The sequence below is a fragment of the Pholcus phalangioides genome, unplaced genomic scaffold, assembly GCF_987345545.1.
Source record: "Pholcus phalangioides strain wild (caught in Gottingen) unplaced genomic scaffold, Ppha-v1.0 ptg000022l_1, whole genome shotgun sequence".
Classification (NCBI taxonomy): Eukaryota; Metazoa; Arthropoda; class Arachnida; order Araneae; family Pholcidae; genus Pholcus; species Pholcus phalangioides.
In genome coordinates, this window is record NW_028301615.1 from 376,257 (window position 1) to 390,829 (window position 14,573).

General features: G+C 40.0%; 1 protein-coding gene across 1 annotated transcript; it reads left to right on the plus strand.

Moving 5' to 3' along the window:
• Nucleotides 1–14,140, plus strand: LOC149069289 (cysteine-rich venom protein AnHyalC-like). Its single transcript, XM_089249781.1, has 8 exons — nucleotides 1–1,084; nucleotides 3,472–3,559; nucleotides 4,457–4,635; nucleotides 9,147–9,244; nucleotides 10,101–10,216; nucleotides 12,558–12,695; nucleotides 12,856–13,109; nucleotides 13,871–14,140. Exons 1-8 carry the CDS (start codon nucleotides 782–784, stop codon nucleotides 13,961–13,963), a joined length of 1,269 nt encoding a protein of 422 aa, XP_089105907.1. The 5' UTR covers nucleotides 1–781; the 3' UTR covers nucleotides 13,964–14,140.
• Nucleotides 14,141–14,573: the final 433 nt, after the last annotated feature.

Below are 14,573 nucleotides of genomic sequence, written 5' to 3' on the forward strand. Positions count from 1 at the left end.
AAGCGACCATCGTTGACAGATGCGCCGACGTCCTATGGAGTGCTCACATCTGGTTTCCAATGACGCAGTAAATCTCTATTAAGTACTGTTCGTTGTTGAAATACCCCCTCCCCCCTCTCGTTTCAAGGTTCATTTGAATTCAATTTTTCTACTGTATGTACTAAAATGAATGAATACGAGTTATAAGGTAGGAATGTTGTTTGTGCATTTTGATATTTATTCCCAACCACCTGCAAACGTGCAGAAACATACCAACACGCATTGAATACATTTCCTTTTAATTTCGTTGTGACTTCGAATGGCAAATAGCATGGTCGATAAATACTCTCTGATATCAAGAGGACAGTCGTATTAAAAACCGACATTATTTTGAAGGAAATGATCACGAACTGAGATCTTCAACCATAAACGGTGTCGTCACCATCGAGCGTATCGGGAGCTGAATCGCTCGCTTCTTTGAATTTCCAGCTGTAATAACGGTTAGAATACTTTGAGCACGAAACTCGGACAGTAAAAAAGTAAGTTATTATATGATAGTAAAACAGTAAAAAAAAGAAAGAAAAAGAAGGAATCTTTTTGAAATGATGAGGAGAAGTTGAATCACAGTTTGCTGAAAGAAGGACCTTGGAAGTACCCGCTTATTCTCGTTCTCCGTCTTGAGGTTGTTGTTTTCTTTTCTCCTCCATCTGAAAAGAAGAAAGTGGGAAAAAAGGAGAATCATATATTTACCTGTGGGTGAAAACGTCGAAGATTCAACGTTCGGTTACGTAACGAGAATAATATGTCCTCCGATACCTGGGTGAAGAAAAGCGTCATGTCATTCTTCCTGCTGAAGATCGCCGCCGTCGCTCTTCTGTCCCGGTCGGCTATCGGGCAGAACTTCTGTCCGCCTTTGTACAGAAGGTACAGCGCCAACCATACTTACTGCCTGCCGACGAACGATCAGTGCCAGATATTGGTCAGGGGCGTGTCGCCCGAAGATGCCCTTATGATAGTCCGGATGCATAATGAAAAGAGGAGCATGATCGCCATGGGTAAAGAGAGCATCGGGAACCTACCTCCCGCTGGTGACATGATCGAAATGGTAAGTGTTCCATTTTCTGGTTCTAGATTTAGAATATCTGGTTAGATTCATACAGGGCCGCCCTTACCAGAGAGAGAGAAGCGGGGCGAAAATAATTCAATTACAAGGGCCACAAAAGGCAAATTGCCCAACGAGGTGGTTGAAAAAATTATGCCCATAAAAAATATGGATGCCAAATATAACTTAAATACAGCAACCCGATATAAAAGCATATATCACCAAAACAAAAAATAATATATAATACACTGCCCATAAAAACGATTATGAACGATTATCTTATCTAAGTATGGATAGCTTCTCGATTTATCCCACTATGTCTATCGTACTTCTTTCATACGCATCAATTGTGTTAGGGTACACGACTCCAGAGGTAAGCCATTCAATTTATTGGCAACCCTATTAGAAAAATACTGCCTGCGATAAACTCCCATAGTTCAAAACCTGGAATTGTCCCTCACTAAACGATACTTTCTTTCATACCGAGCACAACTCAGATCTATCATGAAAGTGTGTGGACTACTTAACGTAAACATATACAAGAAATCAAGTCTTTCTTCATAGCTCGAGATTTGTGTGCTAACAAAAGCACGCGTAGCTCTTCTCTGCACTCCTCCCCCCCCCCCCCAACGAAGCCTATGTCTCTGTGTAGGTATGGTCTCCAACACCTTACTGCATACTCTAGTCCAGGACGAACTAAGCCTCGGAAAAGCGGAAGAATGACTTTAGGAGAACGCAAAAGGACCTTTTTATGAACCCCCCCCCCCGAGCATTTTAGCCTAATAGCGGGGGCCCCCTTCATCTTCTGTGAGAGAGGGGAATTAAAAATGTTCACAAAAAGGGAAATCCCGAAAATTCAGAATAAAAGAAAGAACTAATTCCAGAATTGATGAAAATTCATAATAAATGAAACAAATAGTTTCAGAATTGATGAAAGTTCAAAATCCCAGACTCCATGAAAGTTCAGAATTAATGAAAGTTCAGTATGTTAGTGTGTGAAGTGGGTTTCTAGTGTCCTGTGTGAAATTTTTTAGTGCTGCTATTTAATATTTTTACCGTTGTAGGTGTGCAGTTCTCTGTGGCGAGATCTTTTTACGGGGAGCACTCGTGCCCCAAAGTTGTGAACCACAGAAAACCAATTTCAGTCGGCCGCCACTGTGCCGTCTCTGGAGTTCTAACCTGGATCCTCGTGGTTCGAGTCCATGACATTTTTTAATCACTGCTGCTCACGAAATCCTGGACTTTTCTTTCTTCATTGATCATTTTTGTCGCATCACGGTCATTTTCTGCACACGAGGGCTAATTAGACCGGGACCTACAATTTATTGCTGATTCCGAACGGCAGGCTTGTTTTTTATACTCATTGAGAGGTTGGTACGCTAACCCCCCTGCGGTAGCAATTTTTTGCTACGGTCAAGTCGCCGTTTTTTGTTGTACCCACTGTCAGGGGAATGTTTTCTGACAAGGACGAACCGGGTATCGAACTCGCGACACCTCTATACATCCTTTGGTACTTTAGGCGAGCATCTTATCGACCTGGGCTACCACGCTCACTTTTCTTTCTTCTTAGAAGTCTATTCACACACATCAGTCACGGTAGGGTCGTAGCTAGAAATTTCTTTCGGAGGAGTGGGGGGGGGGGAAGCTAAGTAATGAAACAACAGACTTTACCATGTTATTCTTCATATACAGGGTGTCCTTATATTAATGCGGCCTAAAAAGTTTCTAAGTGTAATATTCAGAAATACTCGAATTAAAAAAAAACGGGGGAAGTTGGGAAAAAATAGTATTATTTTCTCTACTAAGTATAATCATTCACACTCTTTAGCGCAGTTTAGAACCCAACCCTAATATTTTTTGGATACACCGGAGACTGAACTGATGAGTATACGAATAGACCTCCCAAGGCGTATCGATGTCGAAGTAGTTTTTCTTAGAGAATGCTTTTTCGGTCTGTGAGGTGTAACCGCTTTCCTGATATAGAAATGAAGGAAGACATTACAGGTATAAAATATGTGTGCACTGCTACAGCTGATCACAGTTACGTTGCTCAACGCGGAGATAGCCCAGAAGTTTCTCGATTTCCCCTGTGTACATCCCTTTTTTTCAGGCAAGCCAAAATTAGCTGAAATTGTTTGACTAGATTTAATCGTACATGACCCGTTGGGCTAACTTCTCCTTTATGGGTGGGCATTACGTATCTGTCGGCAATGCACGTCGAGTACAGGTCATATTCAAAGACGAACGTTCCACTTTTATTGCAAGCCTTGGGAAACGTCATTTTGTCGATTTGGTTTTCTGAAAGGTAACATTAAGACGTTCAAACATCAAAATCTTGCCTCCTCCCCCGCCCCATGTTATTTTTGCTGTATTCGTAATTATTTTTACAGGAATGGGATGACGAACTAGCGGCAGTTGCTCAGAAACACGCAGAACAGTGCAGGTTCGAGCATGACTGCAACGAATGCCGTCAAATACGTGAGTATTTCTTTTTCACCTTCAATACATTCTCACTACAGGGTGATTACTTAATTCCTCTCGCCCTATTTTACTGGCGAACCGTTGATCCTAGAGAGGCATACTTCCAATTAGAAAAATTATCCAAATAACGTGTATATAGAAATCATATACGTCTCATTCTCATTCATGTTGCATGAGGTTGTACAGTTATTAAAATAAAAAAAAGAAATTAACTTTTTGTATGCACACCTTGTCTTCAAAAACCAAATTTAAAAGTTGTTGCCCTGTCTCTCTTGATACGAACAAAAAAAAACCAAATAATTTCTAAGTGCAATATTCGCAGAGATATTTGGAAAGTTTGAAAGGAAAGTTGGGAAAGAACAGCATCAATAGGGGGAAGAAGCGTTGTCCGTTGGTTTATGCTGTTCTTTCCCAATTTTCCTCCGATATTTTGATTCAAATATCTTTGGGAATATTTTTATTAAAAACTTAGAAACGTGGATTTTTTTTGGCCCTAGCCTGACACAGGGTAACAACTTTCCAATTGGATTTTTGAGCACAGGGTGTCCGTATAAAAAGTTAATTTTTTCATTTCAATAACTATGCAAAACCCCTTGCAACATGAATGGCGTATCTGAATTATACAAGTTATTTGGATAATTTTTCTAACTGGAAGTATACCTGTAGGATCAACGGATAGTCAAGAAAACCGTTGAGAAGATACCACGTTTCATTAAGCCGTTCATCCTCATTTATGCGGCAAGGGGAATTAATTAATCACTTTGCATATTTATGTTTTCATCTTCAAACAAAGGAAAATAATATCCTATATTGAAGTTGAATTGATGAAGCATCAAGTCTCCGATTAAAAACAAAATTCTTATGAATATGAAACTTACTCCGCGTGTTTTTCAGAGAACTTCCCGGCTGGGCAGAATCTATACGAATCCTGGTTCACCGGGAATTTTAATCCGAAACCGGAATGGAAGGGTGTGATTGATTCCTGGTATGACGAAGTGAAAAACTTCAACAAGAAGATCGTAAGCTCTTTTTCCACTGAAGGACTTACTGGGGTCATCGGACATTTCACACAGGTGAGAAATATTTTACTCGCGTCTCCACACGCCAAGTCATGTAGTGAAGCGTTTTGCTATACGTAAATGTATAAGTACCATATTTGGCGAGTCTTAAAAAAAACCATTTCAAATCGGTTATGTAATGTTGCGTATTACGACTTTCAACCGAGACTAACCAGTATCCAGAGATCCGATTAGTACAAATGATTGTTAGAGACACCATTTGGGTTACCGTATTTTCAACCGAGTACAATAACTTATTAGCTCATGACTAAATTTTTTGGACATCAATTATAACTACAGCCAACGTTACAACCTGTGATGGTGGTTTTGCTTTGTGCCGTATCTGTTACTTTTTCCTCTTTTAAATCCATAGTTACATACAAGGGCGTACCCAGGATCTGAACTAGAGGGTGGGGGAGGGGGGCAACTCACCGATACTAAATTGATACGGCTGTGCTGTGTGTGCCAATCACTCCACTTTAATTTCTCTTCTGGTGGGGGGAGGGCAGCTTCCCCTTTCTGCCCCTCGCTGGGTTCGCCTATGGATGCATATAACCTTTGAAAAATACGGATACTAGCAGTACGTGTCCGTATACATTCAGTCTGTCCGTGTTGGCGTTTTAACAAAAGCCCCCTTTTTTAACACGTTAAGTGATGGGGGTTTTTGGCCCACCAGTAAAGAAAAAATATTCTCACTCGTGGGCTGACCTACTGTCTTTTCGACAATCATTATGACTTCCGCCGCACTGTTGGATACTCTTTATTCAAAGTGGCCCATCAGTTTGAGTTTCTTATAAAATGGCCTGCGGCAAACAGTGGTCGAACAGCACCCTCCCCCCCCCCCACTTCTTAATTAGTTCAAGAATTTTATCAATTTTTTTGTATAATATTTTATATTACACAAATTGAGTTCAAGCACAGGTGCCGGAACCTAGGGGCTGTGGTACTTCGAACCCCTCTTCCCCAATAATTTCTGAAAAAACGATGCAATGCACCTTCCCTCTGCTGCGTACGCGCTTGAGTTCCGTATATACACACGGGACAATAATTTTTAATCCTTCTCCTCCAATGTCGCCTCCTCTGGGGACAAGGGTCCTGAAAAATCTCTTGGAGAATGTTCCTACCTCCGTGGATAATAACATTATATTTCACGTATGTTTAGTCTTTCCATGAGTAAACTATCCTCATATGCAATCTTTATTAATTGACTTTTGCTTTATTGCTTTCTTTTTTAAACTTCACGCAAATGCATCGAACCGAGCTTAATCGACGAAATTTCCCGTTTCGAATCCATTCTTTTCAATTTTTCTCACTGACTCCAGTGTTATTGGGCTAACCATTTGAAATTCGCACGAAAACACGTGTTTCCTCCGAAACTAAATCATCATGGTCAGAAGACAACTTTAGGTGGAAACCCAAAAAAGAACAAAACAATCTTTATATTCCTCTTTATACCTTCCGTGACTGTATTTTCTAGATGACTTTTGTGATGTGACTGCCTTTTTATTTTCCGAACCGGTAATGTATGTGTCATTATTGTCATACCTTGGCTATTACGTAAATTGCGATAACATTACCACATTTCGATTGTGGAACTCACTTAAAACCCTGCAAATGGAAGCGCTAAAACCTTTTTTTTTTTATTCCACCGAAGACAAAAGAAGAGAGGGAAGCAGTGAAGTTTACTAATTTTAGCGATCAAGGCTGTGTGACCTTTATTACTACAAACCGCCACTGTGGTGCGACAAGTCAAGGTCGCAGATTTGATGACTATTGGATAACAAAAGAACAAATCATCATAAACATAACGCTTATTATTATCATTATTTATGCATTTTGTATTTTTTTCTAAAACTTAATGATTGGAGTTGTATAATGGGGAGCTATGGTGTTCCGTGGATTTATCCACGTCACGCATTTACCAATGAACGTGACTGGTGTATGTATAGTGCACAGTGCATACATACCTAAACAATTCATGACCCCCCTAATGATTAATGGAAGAAATTTACTCATGTTTTTCTCCTGCCGATCATGTTTACTGTTTCGATCTTTAGAATCAGGGATAAGCTTTAACGTGATTGAAATCATTTATAGGGGAATAAAAGAAATTAAGAAATTATCAGATCTTTTTTCGCCTTGATCTGGACTTGGATCAAGGTCTTTCCGCATCCCGGAAATACTACGTTTCATCCATTATTTCATAAATTTTCAATGTCCGTCGTTAATGCAAAAGCGAAACCATCTAGGTTTGGAACAGTTTTTCTCCCTCAACCTGGAGTCATCAGGTCCCTTTGAGGTACTAGGATAGTCTGGGGGGAGGGGGGGGGGGCTACTGGTGGAAATCAAATTTGAGAAGAGCCATGACAGGTGGCTAAGGGGGAAACAAAAGGGGCTACTAAGGGACCTTCAGAATAATACAGAAGAACTCCAGAACATCTTTTTGCTTGGCCCATGATTTTGAGATTGCCTAGCATGAAATACTCACAACAGAGCCCTCACTGAAGGGTCCGAACACAAAAAGGTACTGAATTTATTTATAAGAATTTTGTATAAATTTACTCACACAAAAAATGAACTCAATAGAAATTATCTGACTCCTGGATGAGGGCGAGGACCCTGTAAGATGGCAGCCTTAAGAAGACAATATGGTCCGAATAGGACCAAGGGCGAGAAAAGATTAAGAAACACTACATTAGAACCGTGATTTTCAATTTGGCCCCCACATCCTGGAGTAGGGCCCTAGGATGGAATATTTTGCGGGGCCCCTCAGACCTGACTTTCACGGGCCTCTTTATAATGAATTTATGAAGTGAAATAAGAAAAAAATGATCAGAATCTTCCCGGGCGCAAGGGCTGGAGACCTGTCAGCATCCCTTCCCCTTGTGGAGGGGGGGGGGAGCATTATTTTTAACTGTCTTTGTACCGTATAGCATAGAACTATAATTACTAAACTTCATATGCACCTGGTCAACATTCCTACGATGAACTTGCAACGAAATGAAGCAAGCTGGAGGAAGTTGTATTCGGTGTATTCCAATAACGTATTTATGAATGCCTGAGTTATGCGTGGTAGGTGTTCGAAGTACCGCCATAAATCTTCCTTAATTACAAAATGGCACAAATTTTCGTTGTAGTGTGTCTCTACTTTGTAGAAACAATTTTCCAAATGATAAGCGGCTCGTGTTCGATCCTCGAAGTTGTGCCAAAGACTACTGCTTAACCGTACATGAAACTCGCGAACATTTCTGTGGGGAATTTCTAACGAATCGATACATGCCGGAATGTGTGTTATGCGTGTATGTGTTGTCCTAACGTAGCATGTTTTCCAGAGTTATTAGTGTGCTAGTGTTGCTGCCATTTGTCTCTATATTTTCAAATGATTAATATATTTTGGCAGATGCCTATATTTTCTTGCAAGGTCTTTCTTAGGAGACCTTCAATTTATCGTACTGAAGGCCTGCTAGCTCTCTGTGAGTTGTTGTCTCTGTTGACTTTTTTCGAATGAGAGACCGGCTCGCATTCGCTCTCCAAAATTGGATAACCGCAGAAAACCAACTTTAACCGACCACCTTTATGCCGTCCACGGGGTTCGGACCTGGATCCTAGCGATTTAGCCAAAGACTACTACTACTGAACCGCACCTCCTCTGAGGAACTTTTAACAGATTGGTGCATGTCGGAATGCACCATGTATGTGTTGCGTACCTAATGCGAGGTTTGTTTATGAGGAATGCTTGTTACGTGTTCAAATAGTGCTGCCCTCTGTCTTGTGAATTAGCAAGCAATAACGCGGCAGTATATCTTTTTGCCTGTTGCATTATGGGTAAATTTTTTTAAATGCAGTATGTCTGATTAGCGCGTATGTGAGCTGATCTCCCCGTTTAAGAGTCTCACCACAGAAAGCAACAGGTCTACAACGGTACAAATATTCAATCCTTTCACTTCACTCACAATTTGAAATAAATTTGGCAGCACTGAAAAATCTGACACAACAACGGATAAGCACTCAATTATTAGGTACACACACACTCACACTTCCAGCGCAACTCACTCGGTAGTAAAGAAATTACAAGATTCATCGAAAGACTGGTTATTTGTGGAGATGAAGATTACAAGGAAGAAAATTCATCACTGCCCCCACGGGGACTCGAACCCTGGTCTCTCGCTTGCCGCTTCCTTAGCTTAGATGGTAGAGCACTCGTCCGGTAAGCAAGAGACCGGGGTTCGAGTCCCTCTGGGGGCAGTGATGAATTTTCTTCCTTGTAATCTTCATCTCCACAAATAACCAGTCTTTCGATGAATCTTAGTCATTGACAAGTGGAGAGGACGTTTCTATATGCAGTAAAGAGAAATTGCCCATGGGGCGATAGGACCAGATTTGCTCTCGGTTTGAAAGGAAAGAAAATATGCTTGCGTGTGTATTTTTTGCTCTCTGTGTGAAAAGATGAGCCAAAGACCGAACTCGTGTAGTTCCCCTTTCTTTCCGGAGCCGTTATTTAATTCATTTTATTCATTTAATTTCAGCTCATTTGGTCTAAATCTTGGAAAGTCGGCTGCGGGTACGTGATTCATAAGAACGGCTTCGAATTCAAGCAGCTCTACACTTGCAATTACGGACCAGCGTAAGTTTGAAACAACCTTTTGATATTCACCAGCAGGTTTCAGTTAATGGTGTTTTAACAGGTGGACATAAAACAAGTAACCGGACCCGACAAGGACCCCAAATTATTGAAATTTTTTTATCAATGCATACGTATAATATTTTGTATACAGGGTAAATCAGGGTAAATACTGTCGACCGCCCAAGAATCACACACGTGATTCCTTGTGGAAAACTAATAAAGAAATGTGTTTTCCGTTTTAGGATGGGATGAATATTTCGGGAGTTATAACGTTTTGAAGTTTGGTGACGTATCAGTTTTATAATGGTCAGTTACGCGCCAAACACCCAACGAAAGTAAATTTGTTCCCCATCAGCGGGTTGCAACTTTTAGAAAAAATGATCTGAAATATTCAATTCCGTTAGAAGTCAAGTTTAGTTTTTTTTCTTTCATGATTGGTGCTTTTTCCTCTTCGTGTAATGTTCTAACCTTGTTATTACGTGTTACCTTTGTCCACTATATTTCCAAATTTGCCACCAGATTTGCAAAGTATTAGCCAAATGAGATAAATTTTGAGAAACCGTTTTCCCCAAAATCAACACTTTTTTGCAAAAATGTGATAATTTTCTCTCCTTCACTGTTAATTCAAATATTTTGAGGGACAAGAAAAAAAACTGTTATACGCATCTTTATCTTTCTTGATTCCTCTCAGAGTGAGCATTGTTACAGCTTCAAAAACGCCAAGTAATACGTTCGGTAAATTTGGCAAGATTTGGAAGTGGCGTAGTAGTTTTTTTAAAGTTAAAACTCTATAATTATTTGTCAAATCGAAAAACTGTTATTTAAATAAATCTCTAAATTTTTTGTATTTTTTCAGTGGCAACGGATTAGAAAAACCTGTTTATTTAGCAGGCAAACCTTGCAGTCGATGCCCGCTCAATTCATGCTGCGGCAAAAGCTGTATCGGTCTGTCCAGTTTCGATGGTTTGTGTAGTAAGTAAATTTTGAGAGTTTCAATGAAATTTTAAAGGCCTGAGTAAAATTTGGCCGTTCTATTAGTGTTCAGCAATCGAAAAGTGGAACTAGTTGCATTGACCTACACACACACACACACAGGGTCAATGTTATCCAATAATATAACTTTTTGACGAGTAATTTTATTCCTCTTCAAAATTTTAAGGGGTATTTTTGTAAAAATAGAGGGTTTTTTAGGCAGTGAGAAATAACTATTAAAAAGAAGTCACGTGAAATTTGAAGTATTAACATTTTCACTGCTCAATAAGATTCGTAGGAGTAAAATTTGATTTTGATTTGTGTGAATCACGCATCTAGATACGTATCGGTGAACACTGTACATGGTGGACGAGAAGTCCTGGACACATTTCAAAAATTAATAACAAATCGATCAATTGCCATAAAGTGCTGTTTGTACTAAAATACTTATTAGGCTCTAGCTTTTTTTTTTTAATAAATTTAAAAAGTTTAAATTGCATTCACAAGGTGGTGCTCAGGGCCGTGTTAAGAACATCATGGGCCCCTGGCCAAGGGATTTTCCTGAGGCCCTAACTGGCAAATTCTTGAAAATTTCAATCAGTTCTCATTTATGTGAGCCCTACCCCCTTCTCTTGAGGCCCCTGGGCCGTACCCGGGTGAACCCATGCATCAAGGGTCACTACACCCAGGGTCAGCATCAATTCTGGAAACCTTAGGATTTTACTCAAGATTGAAAATGAAATACAATTACAAGGCCACAACAGGCAAAATGCCCAACGAAGTGGCTGAGAAAAAGATGCCCATAACAAAATAATGGATATCATATATTTCTAAAATACAGCAACCATTTGTTGAATAATATTGTTGCTGTCACCCCGTGTAGATGAGTCATCAGCACTCGAACCTCAGCTTTATCTTTTTTTATTCACTGGGATGAGCCAAGACCGTCCTAAAATCATCGGGGCTCCCAAGTACAGGGAGTTTTCTTCCCCCCCCCCCCCGCCCTCCAACCTGACTATAAATGCTTACCTACAAATTTGCATGTTTTCTCTCGAAATTTTCAATCAGATCTCATTTTCATGAGGCTCCCTCTGCATTTGAGGCCCCTCCGAGCCGTGCCCATTCATTAACACGGCACTGGTGGTGCTGTGAAACGAAAAATCTCGATACAACACGTGAAATTAACGACACAAACACTTTATAATTAATGTTTATGACAATTTGCGTTTCATAAAACTACCGTATTTCAACATGAGTGAGCACCCTTTCAATCCGTCTATATGTGGAACGAGCTAAAAAGGGCGCTCATATCGAAATATGATAGTTATATGTGACCTCAATCGTCATGAACACATTAATTATGTAAAATTTCAATTATTCGAAAAATTTAAACTTCAACAATCACTTTTGTGCATTGGAAAGTGATCAGCGCAGAGTGTAAAACCATAAATGTCGTTGGAACATAAACGCCGGCGTATCACGCAGATAAAGTTTAAAAAAAATCTTTCTCAAAGGAGTTGGAGGAGTTGGTACGCTAACCTCTCAGTGGGGGGGGGGGGGGACTTCCTACGGCAGCAACCTATGATATGCATAGGTTGTTCTCCCATGTTTCTTTGTTTGCATCTAGCCAACATGATAGTAAATATCAACACCCCGTATCTATACGGGGTGTTGATCTAGCGCAGTCGTTAGATCATGCTACAGGTATCGTTCCAACGCTATGGTTTGTTACTGCGCTGATCACTTTGCAATGCATAATAAGTGAGTGTTGACTTTTGAATTTTTCTAAATTTTGTTGCTGTAACCCATAACTACGAGAGCTGAGGTTTTGTTTCCCCTCTTTGTTGTCGAGCGCATACTCTGAAACACCTATATTTCCAGTTTCATTTCATACATTGACAGAGACACCTGAAGTCAAAAATATTTGGTACTGCTCGAGTAATGAACATAATGTTCACTTGAATATGTATGAAGACCATACGTCACACATTCAACAAAAATTTCCCGTTTTTGGTAAATCTCCCGTCGCCCGAACTGGGGGGGGGGGGAGAATGAGCTATATTTGAATGATGATTGTTGCTGAGCAATACCATTCAAATGGTCGGTGTTGCTTTAGCAACATAAGCATATATGTTCCGGCGTCCCTGTACATTGATTTTTTTTTCGCGACCCCTGGGGGGGCTAGTATATCGGTAAGGTTATTTTATGACAACCCTGTACATGTATTACGATTCCCCTGATGAATATTTTTACGATAAGAGGTGTTTCGATTTTCGATATTGCTTGAAATAAATTCATAATTAATTTCCATACACAACTGATGTTTGTTAATTTCTTCCAGAGATTATTGACTCGAAATCTCCAAAAACTCCCCGTGAAGGAACCTACGATTTCTTCTGTGATTTCGAGCGTCCCCTGATGTGTAACTTCTTCACACCTTTTGGTATGAAGAGATGGGAAGTGACCCACACTCTTACAGGTAACCAAGTGCATAACATCACAAAACATGGAAAAAAAAGAAGCCAAACATTTATTTTATTTCTGTAGTCAACATGGTATGATTATTATCTCGGAATCGATAAATTAGTGCAGATATGGTACGCATATCACATACAGTGATCATTTATTTCCTTATACAGGATCGCATATTGGCATAGTCCTCAACGGAGGTGAAACTAGTGCCCTCAATTTCACGACACCTTTCAAGGCGTCGAATCCGAGTTGCTTGTCGGTCAAGTTTCGAAAGGGTCCGAACGTAGCAGGACAACCGGCAGTTGGAATCGCTCAAGAGCACTTCAAACAACGCGGATTCAGTTTCGACATCCCTCTGTCTGAGAACACGGCTCAGTTCATGACCTTCGGAATGAACCTCAACTATCAATCGGATTTCACGGTACTGTATTATTTTTCGGACGTAATTAAATATGCTCTTATCATGTGTGTAGTAATTTACCCTCTCTTGCACACCCCCCCCCCCCCCGTCAAGGGACATGTAACATTTTTTATAGCAATTATGTTAACATTGTTTTTAACCGGGATGTACATGCATAAACTTTTAAATTGACGGGTTAGGAATGCAATATTTCTGCCACTCGCGGACCAGAAACCTATATTTAGTGTCCAATATGAACCGTATTTTACGGGATATTCCGCTAATTTTGGCCGTCCCAACTTTACTTGCCTTTGACAAATTTCTCAGCTGTAAATGGCAACTTTACTTAGCTTTGATAAATTTTTGGCTGTAAATGGGAAATTCACTTGCCTTTGACGAATTTCTCAGCTGTAAATGGCAACTTCTTTGCTTGCCATAAAAAATTTTCGGCTGGAATTGGCAACTTTCCTTTGACAAATTTTTGTGACTATAAATGACAACTTTACTTGACTTAACGACTTTTTTGGCGATATCCCTTATTCTTATGAAGGGAATATTGCCCGCTTAGGTATTTATCGCATGTGTGTATATTCTTTTGTACCGGAACAACTTTCGCGGTCTGGATGGAATCCCTTGGTGAGCCGCATCTGCCTCCCCCAGGCCAGAGGCTGTGCACCCTCGCTCTTTAAGCACAAAGAATACGAGTAATGCATAAAGTACAGTATGTGTGTGTGTGTGTCCATGATTTTGCTCTATAATACAAAAAGTTTTTCTCCCCTTAGTTCTCCGTTACCTTCTCGGTGCCAGCTGGAAATCCCGCTCAGTACTTTGAGATGACGGACATCTACCTGAGGAAAGGAAAATGCTCATCTTAGAAGGGAAATGCATGTATGTGTGTGTGTGCGTATGGCGTAATGGACTGACGCAAGGAATGTTATTTCTATGCAATTACGCAGTTTTATAGTCAGTGGTTGAGGGGAATCGCAAACAGCAGTCAAGCTTGAGCTAAAATTGCTCTTGAATTTGTAATAAAGTTGTTATTCACGTGTTAATATCGTCATTTTTTCAATGAGATTTCTATTACAAATGATGTAATCAGTGGTGGGAATCAAATAATTTGTGTGATAACCGGTTCGAATCGGTGATTGCACGCACCATAATAATTGGTTCAGATCAACTCGATAAAAAAAAAATTACCTATCGGTTCTACCGAACACAGGATGAAATTCAACAACAGGATACAATTATGCAATGCACTAGTTCAAACACTTGGTTTGGTAACAATGGCTTTATGAAAACAGATTATAAGTATCTATAAGTCGCCAATTTCGCCAGAATTTACTTTTCGACAGTTCCCACTTCAGTGCTTGCTTTTGCATGTTACATGTACCTAAACAGCATCATTTTGTGATGCCTAATAAGAGGTATAGCTAATGTTTCAAAATTTATGCAGAAAAAGGCTAGAGTCGTGGATAGTTACAATGG

Bases quoted from the DNA above. Each gene is read 5' to 3' on its own strand.
- LOC149069289 (XM_089249781.1), top strand. From the start codon at position 782: ATGTCCTCCGATACCTGGGTGAAGAAAAGCGTCATGTCATTCTTCCTG. The intron at 10,217-12,557 runs GTAAGTAAATTT...AATTTCTTCCAG, and splicing joins CAGTTTCGATGGTTTGTGTA to AGATTATTGACTCGAAATCT. The intron at 13,110-13,870 runs GTACTGTATTAT...TTCTCCCCTTAG, and splicing joins ACTATCAATCGGATTTCACG to TTCTCCGTTACCTTCTCGGT.